Here is a 14,469-nt window from a genome sequence, read left to right on the forward strand (position 1 = left end):
AAAGTAGAAAGGTAAAGGACCCCCTGGATTGTTAAGTCCAGTCAAATTCAACTATGAGGTGCGGCGCTCATCTCCGCTTTCAGGCCGAGGAAGCCAGCGTTTGTCCACAGAGAGCTTTCCAGGTCATGTGGCCAGCATGACTAAACCGCTTCTGGTGCACGGAAACGCTGTTTACCTTCCCACCACAGTGGTACCTATTTATCTACTCATGCTAGTATGCTTTCTGTTATGTACTAAGCTTGGATCCTAGAACAATAGGCAGGTAGGGGTTCCTGGTTCTGGCTCTTGTTCCGGGGCTGTTGGGTCGGGCGCTGCTGGTCCACTCGGTCATGGCTCTGGTTCCTGTGGCTGCTTGGCCTCGGGGGTCACCTCTGGACTTCCTAGTTCTGCCTCCCTTACCTGCTCCTTCTGCTCTATAGGCCTCATCCCTCTGCTGTCCCCTTGGGATTCCTCTGTCCAGCCCTCTTCGCGGTTTCCCCCCAGGAATCGTCGCCGTAGTTTATCACAGTGGTGGCGCCAGGCTTGCCCCCCACCGTCGTCGCCAGTGAAAAATACTCTGAGTCCTACAGTGATTTCATGCTCTTTATTGCAGCTTGTAAAACAGTGATTGAATTTTCCCCAAAATCTCAGGCTTTTATGTACAGTACATTATTTACACAATGAGATGCAACTGATTGGCTTACAGGAGAAGACCCGATCAGGCTCCAGGAGGAAGTTAATCAGCCTATTAGGCTGGTAGGATCGTAGAATGCAACAACTGATTGGCCTGCAGGAAAAGACCAATCAGGCTCCAGGAGGGAAGCAGAATCAGCCAATCAGACAGAACTCATTGTGTAAATAATGTACATAAAAGCCTGAGGTTTTGGGGGAAATTCAATCACTGTTTTACAAGCTGCAATAAAGAGCATGAAATCACTGCAGGACTCTGAATATATTTCATTTTCGAACTGCTAAGTTGGCAGGAGCTGGGACAAAGCAATGGGTGCTCACACTGTCGTGCAGATTCGAACTGCCGATCTTCCAATCAGCAAGCCCAAGAGGCTCAGTGGTTTAGATCACAGCATGACCCGCATCCCTCTATGGAATACAAATGGGGTAGTATGGTGGGTTACTCCAACCAAGCAAGATTTTACTGCTGCTATAAAGCATGGTTATTTTGGTGTTTTCTACAGGTGTCATGCAATTGGCCTAAATTAGTTACAGCCTCACTAACCATTGAAAGTTGCTGTATCTGAACTGAGTTCCTGCTCCGTAAACATAGCTGTTGCAATTTGCCAGCTTCACAAGAGCCAAAGCTCCTCAGAGAATGCCAGAGGTGTAACGGACTTGAAAACAATCCAATCTAACTCTCAGAAATAAATCTACAAACTCCTCCGCTCATTAACCCACATCTGCCCCAAATTACGATAAATCTTCCTCCCATTTTCCTGCTTGTGAGCCCCAATTTATAGTCGCAGCTGTATGGAGTCTGCATTTCTATAATCTCACCACAGGAGTGCAGAAATGGATATTGAGTGGAGAAATAGGTATCCTGGGAAAAATTCATTGATTGTAAAAATAAGTTTCTAGCCCTTGAGAAATGGGCAGGCCTGGGAGTGTTGGAGAAATTACAGTGAGATCTCAGAGGTAGGAGAAGTGGATTTCCCAAGGCCAGAAATGAACACTTCAATGCCTTGTACATCACACTAGGAGTGTCAACTGGGTAGTTGCAACCTGGCCTCAGCTATTAATTCACTAAGGTGCACGGTAGGCTTGACTGCAGCAAGCCCATGCCTTAGTACTGAGTCATTGCCAATTTACCCTAAAGAGAAGTAGTTGAGGAATTAAATGCAGCATAGGTGTGTGGGAGAGGGGTGTTTATATTCTGCTCCCACCCATCGTTCCCCACCTACCCTGCAAAACACTTCCCTGTTGTTTTCCTTCCAGGGAGCGCTAAGGCTGGAAATAAGCCCCATTAGGAGAAAAACATCTGTGGAGAAATCCAGGATGTTGCACAGATGACAGAAAGGCGCAGCATGTTCCTCCTGCCTATGCTGTGCTTTAAGCCCCCTTCCTGGGCTTTATAGGTGTTTGACTCTGCCTGGTACTAGGCTACCCACTCTCTCTCCACCAGCCTATCTCAGACAGCGGTGATATTAGCCTGCCTTCCCAAGCCTTGTAAGGACTACGGATAATATATGGAAAGTGTCTGAGTGCTTGATGTACAATATATACTTGCTAAATATTAGTAGCCTCAGAACAAATTATGCAAATTGAGAAACTATATGCAAATACAATTAATTTGCATAAGGGACTCAGATTGAACAGTGTTTTGTTTTCTTTGCACAGGTTTTGGTATTATTATTGTTGTTATTATTATTATTAGTGCAGCATACACACAGCCCTAATTATTGTGCCCCCTCCCAAGCAGAGTGCAAATACGGAAAGCAAGATGTGTGCTACAGGGGGGTCCTGGTATGTTCAAAGAACGAAGCAAACCAAATAGAGCCAAGCTGTGACGTGAAGGGGAATGCAAGCCATGCCCTGCACCGCTAGCCAATGTGACCTGGTTCGTTCAAACACCTCAAAGCAGCTTTCTGAGCAGCAAGGAGATATCCCACTTAAGCACTCTTTGGCAGTCTTTGGATTTAGTCGCGTCCTAAGTGCGCCATGTTTTAGTCCACCATTCTAATCTTATTCACAAATTTTACATGGTCTTTAAGGAAATGTGCTGGGGTGAGAAATCCAGTCCATACTTTTAACTAATGGCAGATGGATCCAAATTATTGCCTCCAGTCTTTAACTTACCGGTATAGCTCCTTAAAGATGCTTTGTTGGGCTTCTTCTGTTGTCCTCGGTTTCCTCTTTGAGGCTTCTTAAAACGGCATGTGGCAGTGCTCCAGTTTACATGTAACTTTGTATCCATGACACATCTTTCTATTGATCAAATGTTAGTTTGCAAAGTGGAAGACATAGAGTACTGGGTGAAGTGCTGACTTGTTGGCTGTGTTTCCGTGCTGCGTGATCACCATAAAGGTAATGGGCCCATAATGACAAGCAACATCTTGCTACCTTGCGTGTGTCAAGAGTTCATTGGTACCAACATACCTTCCCCCCAGTTGGCAGTTCCACAATTCCGGTGGGCAAGTAGCATCGGCCAAGCGGCTCACTCCAAGGTGAGGTCCTTCCACACATTCACATTCTTGGGAATATCCCAGAGATTGAGCTTCTCTAAGCCCCCCCCCCCCCAAATCTCTATTCCTGTCTTCTCTAGGAGTTGTCTGTGAGGTCTTGGGGAGCGCAAGATGCTGGAACTTTGGAAGGGTCTCATGGACTGAACATCTTGGTCTAAATGCACCCAGCAGGGTAGCAGCTGAGAAGAGGGAAAGCCTATACAAGCTCCTTTGAAGGCACACTTCTCTGTATGGGGGGACAAGTATTTTTGCAGCCAGCCTAATGACACACAGGAAACCTCATGATCAGTATTGTCAAACTGCACAAATGTGTGAGAGTTGCAATGCAACACATACACACCTAAACAAATCCTCTACTTACCTACAGCTTAGAATGAACTTCATTCCCAGATCTCTTGCCAGGACAATTCCATACACTTGTACAGAACTCAAAGTTGTGCCTTTGAACCTATGCTGTGTTATGTATGTGTGTGCGGGAAATTATTGTATTTTGGGGGGGGGGGGTTCCCATTGGTATTTTTTGTCAGATTCATAGCTCTTTGTCAATTTTTTTTGTTTGTAGAAAATTATTAACATAGGGGTTTTTTGCTTCTGTATTATATATATAAAAAAGAAAAAGCAGCAAGCAATTATGGTGGACTTATTACCCTATGGGTAAGATATAATTACATGGAAATATGACATCAGGCATTTTAATAATTGTTTTGTAAATAAAATATTTGATAGCACTCAACAGTGGTGATAACCGTGTTTATGGTTAAAATGGAAATGTGTTATTTGTTACCCAAGGTATATGAAGGATTTTCACACTTAAATAATAAAAACAATCCCCCCAAAATGAAATCAAGGTTCTTAGCTTGATTAATAGGAGAAAGTTTGAGTTGCAAGCTGGTGATGTGTGAGGTGGTTTCCACAATGTAGACCAATTCCCAAATTGTGTTCCAGGGGACAGCAGGTAAACTGATTTGCAAAAATTGCCCTAAATTAGGCTTGGATCTTAGATAATTTAAGGACTTGAGATTTACAGAAAAAAATGGTGGTATCTAACTAAGATGTATCATTAGTGCAAAGATTAATGCCCAAAGGAACGTTCCCCCTGCACTCTTGCTAATTATGAAGAGTTGAGGCGACCCCCAGGAACAGATTTAGGGGACATATGGACAGGGAAGAGAGAGAGGGAAGTTTCACTGCACAAGTGTAAATCCTTGCGATGATACAACCCATTGTTTCCCATTCTCCTTTCCCCTCAAGCTCTCTCTGTGCCTCATCCCACCCCTCGCCTCCAGGGTTTTCCCCCAAGCAATCAGAGACCAAGTCTGCACATTGCCACCAATCTCTCCTCCATCCTTTTCATGCTTCTGATTCTAGGAAACAAGGGGGGAGGGGAGTTTTTTGCAGTCGGAGGGGAGACACCCATGACTTTTCACCAGCCTGACTCATATCTGCCTCTTAGCCTCCCTCCTCACTTGCTTCATCCTCTGTCTCTGATTGTGGACTTCTCTGGCACAGGCTCTCCCAGCTCACTATGCCCTGTTACCCCTTCAGTTTCTGACACCTCCTCGTCCCCATCTTTTCCCTGTGACCACTTATCATTGTCCCACCACTGCTCTGAGCCTTCTTTCCTTGGTGGTTCCCCAGCTGGTTCCTTCCACCATTCCTCTATATCCAACCAGTCCCTAAAAGAACTGTGATAAGATGCCCCTACTGTTTACTCCCGTTCCAACTTGCATCAGGTCTCCAGGCTCTGGGGCATTTGTGGGTGGGTGGTGGGGACAGTCTATCTCTGGCTTTGAAGTTATTCACCTTTGTCCAAAATGACTCCTGACTTTCCCCAGTTCAGCAATTCCATTATGATTTAACCCCCCCCCCCCAAAAAAAACTGCTTTCAGAAGCTGAGCTAAAGCTGTTTTTATTTATTTATTGTACAAATTTATAAACTGCTTCACAGCCTGAGGGCATCAAAGTAGTGTTTGCTAAGGGTTGTTGGGAATTGAGACTGTGTTTCAAAATGTGCTTTAAAGCTACAGCCTGTACACAGCTGAATAAGGCTTAGTTCAGCTCAGTGCAGCAGCAAAAACATGGGAGGTTCTAAATTCCACTGTGGGAGTCTGCATGCCATGGTTTTGGCTTAGCAAGATGTGTGAACCAGGCCACTGAATCTAGGGACTAATACTAAAAAAAGTTTATTTGAGGACTTACTTAGATTACTTTTGGGAATTCTGTGAAATGTTTTCCTTCTATCAAATTAGGGGGATTGAGTGGCAAGATTTCCCATGATCATTTAGAAAGTAAAGTGAATATTTTTCAGTATTCAAGCTGAAGATTGTAAGCCCATACATTAGCCAGTAGGCTCTTTTATGTTTGATTTTTTAAAAATATTGGTATGAGGGGTTATGCTATAAATTAAATTTACTGAGGGACTGTATTGTATTTAAGGGCAAATGTCTTTTTGATGGCTGTGCTCTATCTCTGCAGCCGCAGGCAGCAATGTTTCCATATATCAGTTGCTGGAAACCACATGAGGGAAGACCGCTCTTGTGCTGGGAACCTGCTTGCTGATTTCCTATAGGCATCTGGTTGGCCACTGTGAGAGCAGGCTGCTGGACAAGATGGGCCATTGGCCTGATCGAACAGGCTCTTGGGTGCTTATGATAAGCCCAGTCCAAATCTCACTGAAAGCGGCTAGGAAGGTGCAATATAAGTGCAAAGGTGTGCAGTTAGGTGGAGGCACTGCCCGCTGCAAAACACTTCTTACGTAGCCTGCAATCCGACATACACTTGTAGGTGATACTGAAATCAATGAGGGTTCCCTCCTTTCTTCTGAAGACACATACAGAACTGCACTAAAGCAATGACAAACCTAGACAGCATCTTAAAAAGCAGAGACATCACCTTGCCAACAAAGGTCCGTATAGTAAAAGCTATGGTTTTCCCAGTAGTGATGTATGGAAGTGAGAGCTGCACCATAAAGAAGGCTGATTGCCAAAGAATTGATGCTTTTGAATTATGGTGCTGGAGGAGACTCTTGAGAGTCCCATGGACTGCAAGAAGATCAAACGTATCCATTCTTAAGTAAATCAGCCCTGAGTGCTCACTGGAAGGACAGATCCTGAAGCTGAGGCTCCAATACTTTGGCCACCTCATGAGAAGAGAAGACTCCCTGGAAAAGACCCTGATGTTGGGAAAGATGGAGGGCACAAGGAGAAGGGGAAGACAGAGGATGAGATGGTTGGACAGTGTTCTCGAAGCTACCAGCATGAGTTTGACCAAACTGCGGGAGGCAGTGGAAGACAGGAGTGCCTGGCGTGCTCTGGTCCATGGGGTCACGAAGAGTCGGACACGACTAAACGACTAAACAACAACAACAACAGGTTATATTGAAATCAATGAGGGTTTCCCTCCTTTCTTCTGAAGACACATACAGAACTGCACTGTTGCTCAGTAGAGTTTAAACTGGTCCGCCAACCCTAGAACCACAACGTCAGTCAACCAGACGAGCCTCCCGCAAGGGATTCTTTTGTCAAAGATGACCGCGCCCTAATCGGTAGCTAGGCAAGGATCCCCACCATGCACTGCGCTCCGCCGGAGGGTTTGCAAAGCTCCTCGGGAAATGTAGTCTTCTCTAAAGAGCCGCCTCGGCGAAGCGCTCCCCGAGGTAAACAGAATCCAGCCAATAGCGAGTGGGCCGCCCGCCCACTCGGCCCTCTGCCAGCCAATCGGAGGGCCAACACTGCTCTCCGGGGGCGGGGCTTGCTGCTGCTGCTGCTTCTCCCACCGCGCGTGGCGTAATCTGAGGTGAAAGGTAGAAGGGTCAGGGGAGGCGGCCACGGAGGCTGTTGCCGTTGAAGCTGCCGCGCGCCGGGAGGGGAGGAGGGGAGGAGGAGGCGGCAGCGGAGCAGAAGAGGCGGGAGGGGCTGCCTGGCCGCGCCCTGCCTCAGGGATGGCGTTGGAAGCGGCGCTGGCGGCGCTCGGTGGGCGCGGCGGCGGGGCCGAGCGGGACCTGAGTCGCTTCAATGAGCAGGTAACGACGAGGCAGCCGGCTGGGCTCGCCCCGCCTCGGAGCGCCTTTCCTTGCTCATGGCCCCTCAGGAGAACGCCCACCCTTCTCTCGCCCCTCGAAGCGGCGCCGCGCCGGGTGGTCCGTTGGAATGCGGAGGGAGGGGCGGGACCCTCGTCCTCGCGCTGCTCTTTCCCGGTGGGCTGCTCCTGGCGGAGCACCGGGAGGCCCAGTTCTTGGGTCTCCGAAGCGATTCGGAGCCTCCCGCCCCCCCCCCCCAACAGCTCTTCTCTGGCCATGGGGCGCTCTGAAGCGCATTTAGGCTGCATTTGCCAGAAGAATTGGGTCCTCGGTGCCCCCTTCGTGGCTGTGAGCAGATCTTTGCCAAATCTATCCAATCTGAAACAAAACAAAATTAAATATTTAATTTTGTTTTGTTTTTGAAAATCAATAAAAAGCATTTTTTTAAAAACAACAAATCTATCCAATCTGATCAACCCAGATTAATTCTTGTAGCATTTACCCCAGTATCTTAATATTTTGCTGGAAGCCGCCCAGAGTGTCTGGGGAAACACAGCCAGATGGGTGGGGTATAACTAATATACTGTATTATTATTATTATTATTATTTATTAGCAGCAGCTCTGTGCAGTCTTAGCATTTCTTTCCCTGTGGGAAGCATTATTTCTCTAATCTACTGCGTTTCGTATTGTATGTAATCCTAATTATACTTGCCCTGCTTCCCCTGTCACCACCATCAGCAGCCTGCAATTTCTCTTATATTTATTTATTTAAAAAGATTCTTTTTATGTTTTCCAATCATCTTCAGATCTGATCTTAACCACAGCAGAACGCACACTTTCCTAATAGATGTTGTTATTTTTTCTTTTCTTTAGGATAATGGTCTCTTCCCTTTCTTAAATGGCTGTGTAAGATCTGTAACAAGTTCAAAGAGTGTGTTGTAGCAAATATGTGTGACCATAGCTATGCACATCTCTGGGTTGACTAAAGGGCACGTATTATAGCATTAGGAGGTTTGGAAACAAGGAATACTTAAAAAAAACACCAATGTACATTAAAATAATGGCTATCTTCCTACAGTGTTGTGGCTACTAGAAGCTCCCTCTCCCAAATTTGTAGTATTTCCTGTTAGTTAGATTATTATTATGTAGTATTTCCTGTTAGCTAGATTAGACAGCTGTCGTCGTCCCCCGTCCCCCCCCCCCTTTGTGCTGTGGATTGATCCATTAAGCATCCATGCTTCTTTGAGTTGAATGCTCTAAGCAAGGTTAGCTTTGAAGCTTCAGTTGGCCCACCAAGCTGGTTGCTTAGTTACTGGAGTGCCAGCTATAGCAACATTGTTCCACTGATCTACATTGCTTTCTAGTGTATTGCAAAGGTAATTAAAATGTCAGATCTAAAGCCGACTGGTTGAAATATTTATTTCTTGATAGGTGTGTATTATATTCAAAGTGTATTATATCTGGGTTCAGATTTCAGGTTGCAGCCCATACCAGGAGATAAAGATACATGTTTAGTAGTTTTACATTTCTATATGGAGGTCAAATTGTCAGGCTCCTTACGCACTATGTTTAAAGGCCCTCTCTCTTGTTCTGGTCCAGCTGTGCATTCATCCTGGTAAAGGTAAAGGGACCCCTGACCATTAGGTCCAGTCGTGACAGACTCTGGGGTTGCGGTGCTCATCTCGCTTAATTGGCCGAGGGAGCCGGCGTACAGCTTCCGGGTCATGTGGCCAGCAGGACTAAGCCGCTTCTGGCGAACCAGAGCAGCGCACGGAAACGCTGTTTACCTTCCCGCCGGAGTGGTACCTATTTATCTACTTGCACTTTGACGTGCTTTTGAACTGCTAGGTTGGCAGGAGCAGGGACCGAGCAACAGGAGCTCACCCTGTCGCGGGGATTCGAACCGCCGACCTTCTGACCGGCAAGTCCTAGACTCTGTGGTTTAACCCACAGTGCCACTGGGCCTCTCCTTCTGATCTCCGGGAGCAAGCAGGGTAGGAGGAAGTGATCCTTAAAATATCCTTCTAAGCCAGGGGCCTCCAATCTTTTAAGATCAGGGGGCACATTTGGAATTTTGGGAGGTTGGGTGGGTATACCGGTATGTCACAAAAAATGACTGCTGAAGGGGTGTGGCATAATGGTTTCAACATAGGAGAAGCTGAGCCAGTGCAAATAGGAACTGAGCAGGACACGCAAACAGTCTCTCATAAATTTCGCAGAAAATTTCCCAGGGACTTTTTGTTTTTCTTTTCTTTCTTTAATAAATTTCAATACCACCCTTCATCCAAGGATCACAGAGGAGGTGGGGGTTTACAATATAAAAACATAAAAAATAATTCTTCCCACAGTTGAAAAGGTCATGCATAGATTGTTTAATTAGCCAAAAGCCTTGCAGAAGAGGAATTAACTGGTGCCCCCTGTCCTAAGCCATTTAGGGCTTTAAAGATAATAGCTGGATCGGTGTAATGTGATTAAAGGCCATCTTAGCAAGTGGTGTACCTATAGTCTTGGCAAGCATCACTTTGCTAATAAATTGAGTATCATAAATTGAGTAAACGCATATACTAGGGAGTAAGCCCCACTGAGCTCAGTGGAACTAACTTCTGAGTAAATGTGCGTAGAGTTGCACTGTTGACATCCTAAGGTTAGCCTCTGAGGGGGTGATAAAGCATTTTCTGGCAAAATCAGAAAGCTTGTATGAGGACTATTAAAACATTTTTAAGAATGGATATTTGTTTTTTTGTTTTTTTTTTCAGAATAGGTCCACCTTCAAATTTGAAACATCAGATGAAGAGAAAAGAAAGGTAAGAAACACAGAAACGCGGGGGGGGGGGTGTTTCTTCACGGTACACTGAGATATAGGGTTCTTACGGGCTATAAGTAGTCTGCTTTTCCTCTCCCTGCTTTGCGTCTGTTATAACAATGCCAGGATTTGTTGGCGACCATTATACTTAGGGTTGTTTCTGTCGTGTATATTTGATGTTTGTTGAATTTAATAACTTAAAATCAAACTTGGGCCTGGGCCTGTTGTTGTTCAACATCTTTATAAATGACTTGGATGAAGGTATTGAGGGAATGCTCATCAAATTTGCAGACGACACCAAGCTAGTAGGGGTAGCCAATGCAGCTGAAGACAGAATCTGGTTTCAATATGACCTTAACAGATTAGAGAACTTGGTCTAAACTAAAAAAAAAAGAAAGAAAAAGAACTTCAATAGCTGCAAATGTAGGCAGGAAAAACCAGCTGCACAGATATAAGGTGCGGAATACCTGTATTGACAATAGTACATGTGAAAAGGATCTAGGGATCTTAGTAGACCACAAGCTTAACCTGAGCCAAAAGTGTGATACAGAAGTGGAAGCAGCTAGTGCTACAGTGGCATTGTACCATCAGCAGGTGTTCTGTTCCCTAAGATTAGAAGATGTCAGTGTGGAATCAGCCCCCTTTTTGTTTGTTTATATATAGGTTTCACCTTTTTTTTGGTATCATAATTTGTAAACACAAAGTTGCTGAAATTTAGAACAATATTCATTGTTAGGCATTAGTAATGTTGGGCTTTTTAAAAGTCACACCTTCCAAATTGCAATGAATCCAGAAAATAAGCATTAATATGTATAGAAGGGCTTATTTTTGCATGTGAAATTATACAGATATTATCATGTTTTATATACTCTGATTGCAGCAGTAGTAAATTTGTTCCTTCCGATCAACAATATAACAGTTGAAAGCTGTGGGGAAATGGGCAAGAAGGTAACATCTTTTGCCTCTTAAAATAGGAAGAGACATAGTTGCCACATCTTTAAAGAATTAACGTTTCATATCAGTTGTCCCAATGCATACATCTGTAGTTAATGTGAATTGATCATTTTATTTTACTTTAGAAGATGTATTCTTACAACTATTTGGATTTAAGAGATGATGAGTTATGTTTCTGACAGTACACTTTGTTTGGAAAAAAAAAAAGGCTTCATGGGTCATGACAGTGACTCTGCCTTTTCACCTTATTTGTGGTGAAGTTTAACATAATGATATAGACAAGTAGCTTTCTAATTTGTTACAATGGTAATTTGCTAGTTCATGGAGATGTCCGTATCCACTCTGTGACTGCCAAGGATTTTTTTAATTGTGCCTTGGGTTGCCTGTTCACCATCGTCTCTTTTTAGGGCAGGGATGTGAAAATCTGTGACCCCCAGATTTTATTTTTTTTAAATTATTATTATTATTATTATTATTATTATTTTATACCCCACCCATCTGGCTGGGTTTCCCCAGATGTTGCTGGTCTAGAACGCCCAACATGGCCACTTGTCAGGGATGATGGGTGCATGTGGAGGGCAACTGGTTTTTCATCTCTACTTCAGCACATCTAGATTATGGGTCACATGGGGAGACACCATAGTATACCTAAAGTCAGTGGAAGATGCAGGTGAATTAGTGAATAATATTCACCTGCAAATTTCACATAAGTGCTGGTACTGTTGGTTGATAGAGGAGCCTTTTTGGCACTGCTAGTGTATGTATAATTACTGCCTAATGTATTAGAGACCTTTTTGTTGTTCCTCAGAGTCTGCTCTTCTTCCTTCTCTCTCCCCGCCCCCCTCGCCCCAGTAGATGAGTCATCAGTTGCAATGCAATCAGGGGTTTCTCTGGAGAACATGCTTTAAAAAACCCCCCACATATTACAAGCTGTCTTCTAACTGTAATAAGTACATATCAGATTCTTAAAAGATAGGTGAACGCTGATTGTCTAGGCCTGATTGCTTTTGCCTTAAGGTGGGGAAATGAAAGTAATTGGGAAAATAAACGCTAAAAACAGGAACTGAGTGTAAAGAGATGACTTATGGCTCCCTGAGAATGCTGGCAGTCTGGAACAATATGGAGGCACTGACTCACTAAATGAACTTAATCTGCAACTTAATAGGGGTGGTTCAAATTCTGTTCTTTTAAATCCTTAATTGCTGGCTGTTCTAGTCACTAAGTTATTCAGCATAATTCATTTTCTCCATGACTAAAACGTTTGTCCTTGTTGTCTTCACCATTATCATACTATGCTGACAAAAGGACCCCTAAACAATGCAGATAAGAAAAAAGTGTAAATATTTTTTGCCCAACCCCAAATTTTTTTCCTCTAACCATAGGTAGCAGGAACAAATTATCCGTGTAGGGCTCCACACGATGTGACGTGCCTTCTTACCGTGTCTTGTTGCATTCTCATGCTCTCAATACTCCCCCCGCCTCTCCAATTTAGCCACCCCAGGAGCACAGCATGCAAAAATATTTGACAGTGGACTCTATTATTAGATTCTAAATCACTAGCATGCAGCTTAAATTAAGGTGCCGTGGTTTCAGTGGCACCAGGGGTCAACAAAACCCACCTTTCTTGCTTGTCGTAGTAGATTAATGAATTTCTCTCTCTTTAATATATCTTAGGTCAGTGTTAGCTGGGTGTTGGCCGTTATTTTAGATCACAATTTCCCACCATCTCTGGTCATTCATCATGTTGTCTGTGGTTGATGGGAATTGGAGGTCACCATGTTGGATACCCTCTGCACACCTGCTTTGGCGGCAGCTGCTATCCATATTGTGTGTAGCTGGACAATTTCAGAAATATCTAGAATCCTCCTGCATCATAGAGACTTACGTGTTTTGTGGTATAAACTTTCACTTTGTCAGATATATTAGGTGATGTTTGTGTAGGTGTGGCTTGTTATGGACAATTGCCAGCTACAGTTTGCATGGCACAACAACTTGCTGGTCCGTGTTTGGCAGAATAGGATGTTTTGCCTCCCTTCCCCACCCTCCCAGGCCAACTTGGGTTCAACTTGAATAGCACTTGCTATTCTCAGGGGCTATTTTCAGGTCAGATTTTAACTAGCCTCTTTATCCTGCATAGGCAACAGTAGGAATGCTATTAGCCCGTACAAGAGTGGTGTGAGAATTATAGAGTAACTAGACAGAGATTCCAGCTTATTTATGGACTACTTTATTCCCAGAGTTCTCATTGACTTGATTATAGTCATTCTGACCAATGAAAGGCTGCAGAACTCAATTGAATTCAATAAATTAAGAACATGCCTATCTCATGAGCCCCCTAGGGAGGGCTTAATTAAAATCAACTGAGAATTTAAAATTGAGAAGACCCTGGGTCAAAAGACATAATGAACTGCAAAATCTTAAGGCCAGGCCAGGAGAAGGAAGCATGACATGATGCCAATTATTATTTGTTCGGGAGGCTAGGAACATCATGTACTTTAGTAAATAATCCCCAAGGAGACTAAAATACTAGGGGCTGCCAGTGGCCCTGTGTAGTGTGGTACGTGACACTTTTTTCTGGCTGGGCAATTTTGTAGGGTGTTTTTTGTTTTGCTTCCCTGCTCTTTGTGCTTCCCAAGTGTTTCTAGAGCAAAAAACACCCCACCATGTAGAATTTTCAGTGGAAGCTTCCACAAAACAGTCCTTTTTGTATTGTTTGGTCTCTACATCGATGAAAACAAAATGGCTGCAAGGTTCAGTAAGATCTTTGCAATTCCAGAATGGCTAGATGAAGTATTTTACTTTGCTATATGTGGGAAACTGCATTTGGACAACCCCATGGGGGTTCTGCATTCCTGCATGCCTTTATCTGATCTGTTTACGGTAATGGATTTGGAGTTGATAGCAGAATGCTCTCTGGCCAACATAGTACTCACTGGTTTTAGAGTGATACTTGTTGCTTTATTTCTAATCTCTTATTAAGCATTTATGAACCTAACACAAATCAGTGTCTGAGTTAGTGCACCGAGCAAATAAAAGAAAGTTCAGCTGCGTAGGTGATAAATGTTGAAGAGAGAATTTTCTCATGTCTCAGAAATTATCTTTGTTGTACAGAGTACACACTATGCTTACATTTGTTAGCAACCTGGCACTGTTACTTGAAAATGACACAAGCCACTATACAGCTTTGTAGAGCTTTAATATGGTCATCAGCCCTTGAACTTGGCCATGATTTGTACATAAATGTGGTAGGTTTGTGCCATATACTTGCAAGTTTGTGAGAGCTGTACCCTAAGAGGCAGTCTAAAACTGGTAATTTAAAAAAAAACAACTTCTTGATTTGATAACTACTTTATAATGTGGTGGTACATAAATTTTGTTAAATAAATAAAATATCTTGTTTGTTTTTTTAACCTAAGTTAAAGGATGCATCAATAGTAGTAGTAGAGTAGTTACTGTAGTCCAAAGTGCCTACAGCTATATGCATGGGTGCAACTTGCTTTTTACTTAAAAAACTGAGTTC

The 14,469-nt window shown here is 43.8% G+C and overlaps 1 protein-coding gene across 1 annotated transcript in view; it reads left to right on the plus strand.

The window, feature by feature from the left end:
• The first annotated feature begins 7,003 nt into the window (after positions 1–7,003).
• The window catches only part of RIC8B (RIC8 guanine nucleotide exchange factor B), a 30,235-nt gene continuing 22,769 nt past the window's right edge, over positions 7,004–14,469 (plus strand). Inside the window, exons 1-2 of the mRNA XM_080971787.1 lie at positions 7,004–7,194; positions 9,949–9,996. Of these exons, the coding sequence (XP_080827913.1) occupies positions 7,114–7,194; positions 9,949–9,996 (129 nt within the window). The 5' untranslated portion in view covers positions 7,004–7,113. The remainder of the gene's footprint in view (positions 7,195–9,948; positions 9,997–14,469) is intronic.

Source organism: Podarcis pityusensis (assembly GCF_964106645.2).
Source record: "Podarcis pityusensis genome assembly, chromosome: 10".
NCBI classification, from domain to species: domain Eukaryota; kingdom Metazoa; phylum Chordata; class Lepidosauria; order Squamata; family Lacertidae; genus Podarcis; species Podarcis pityusensis.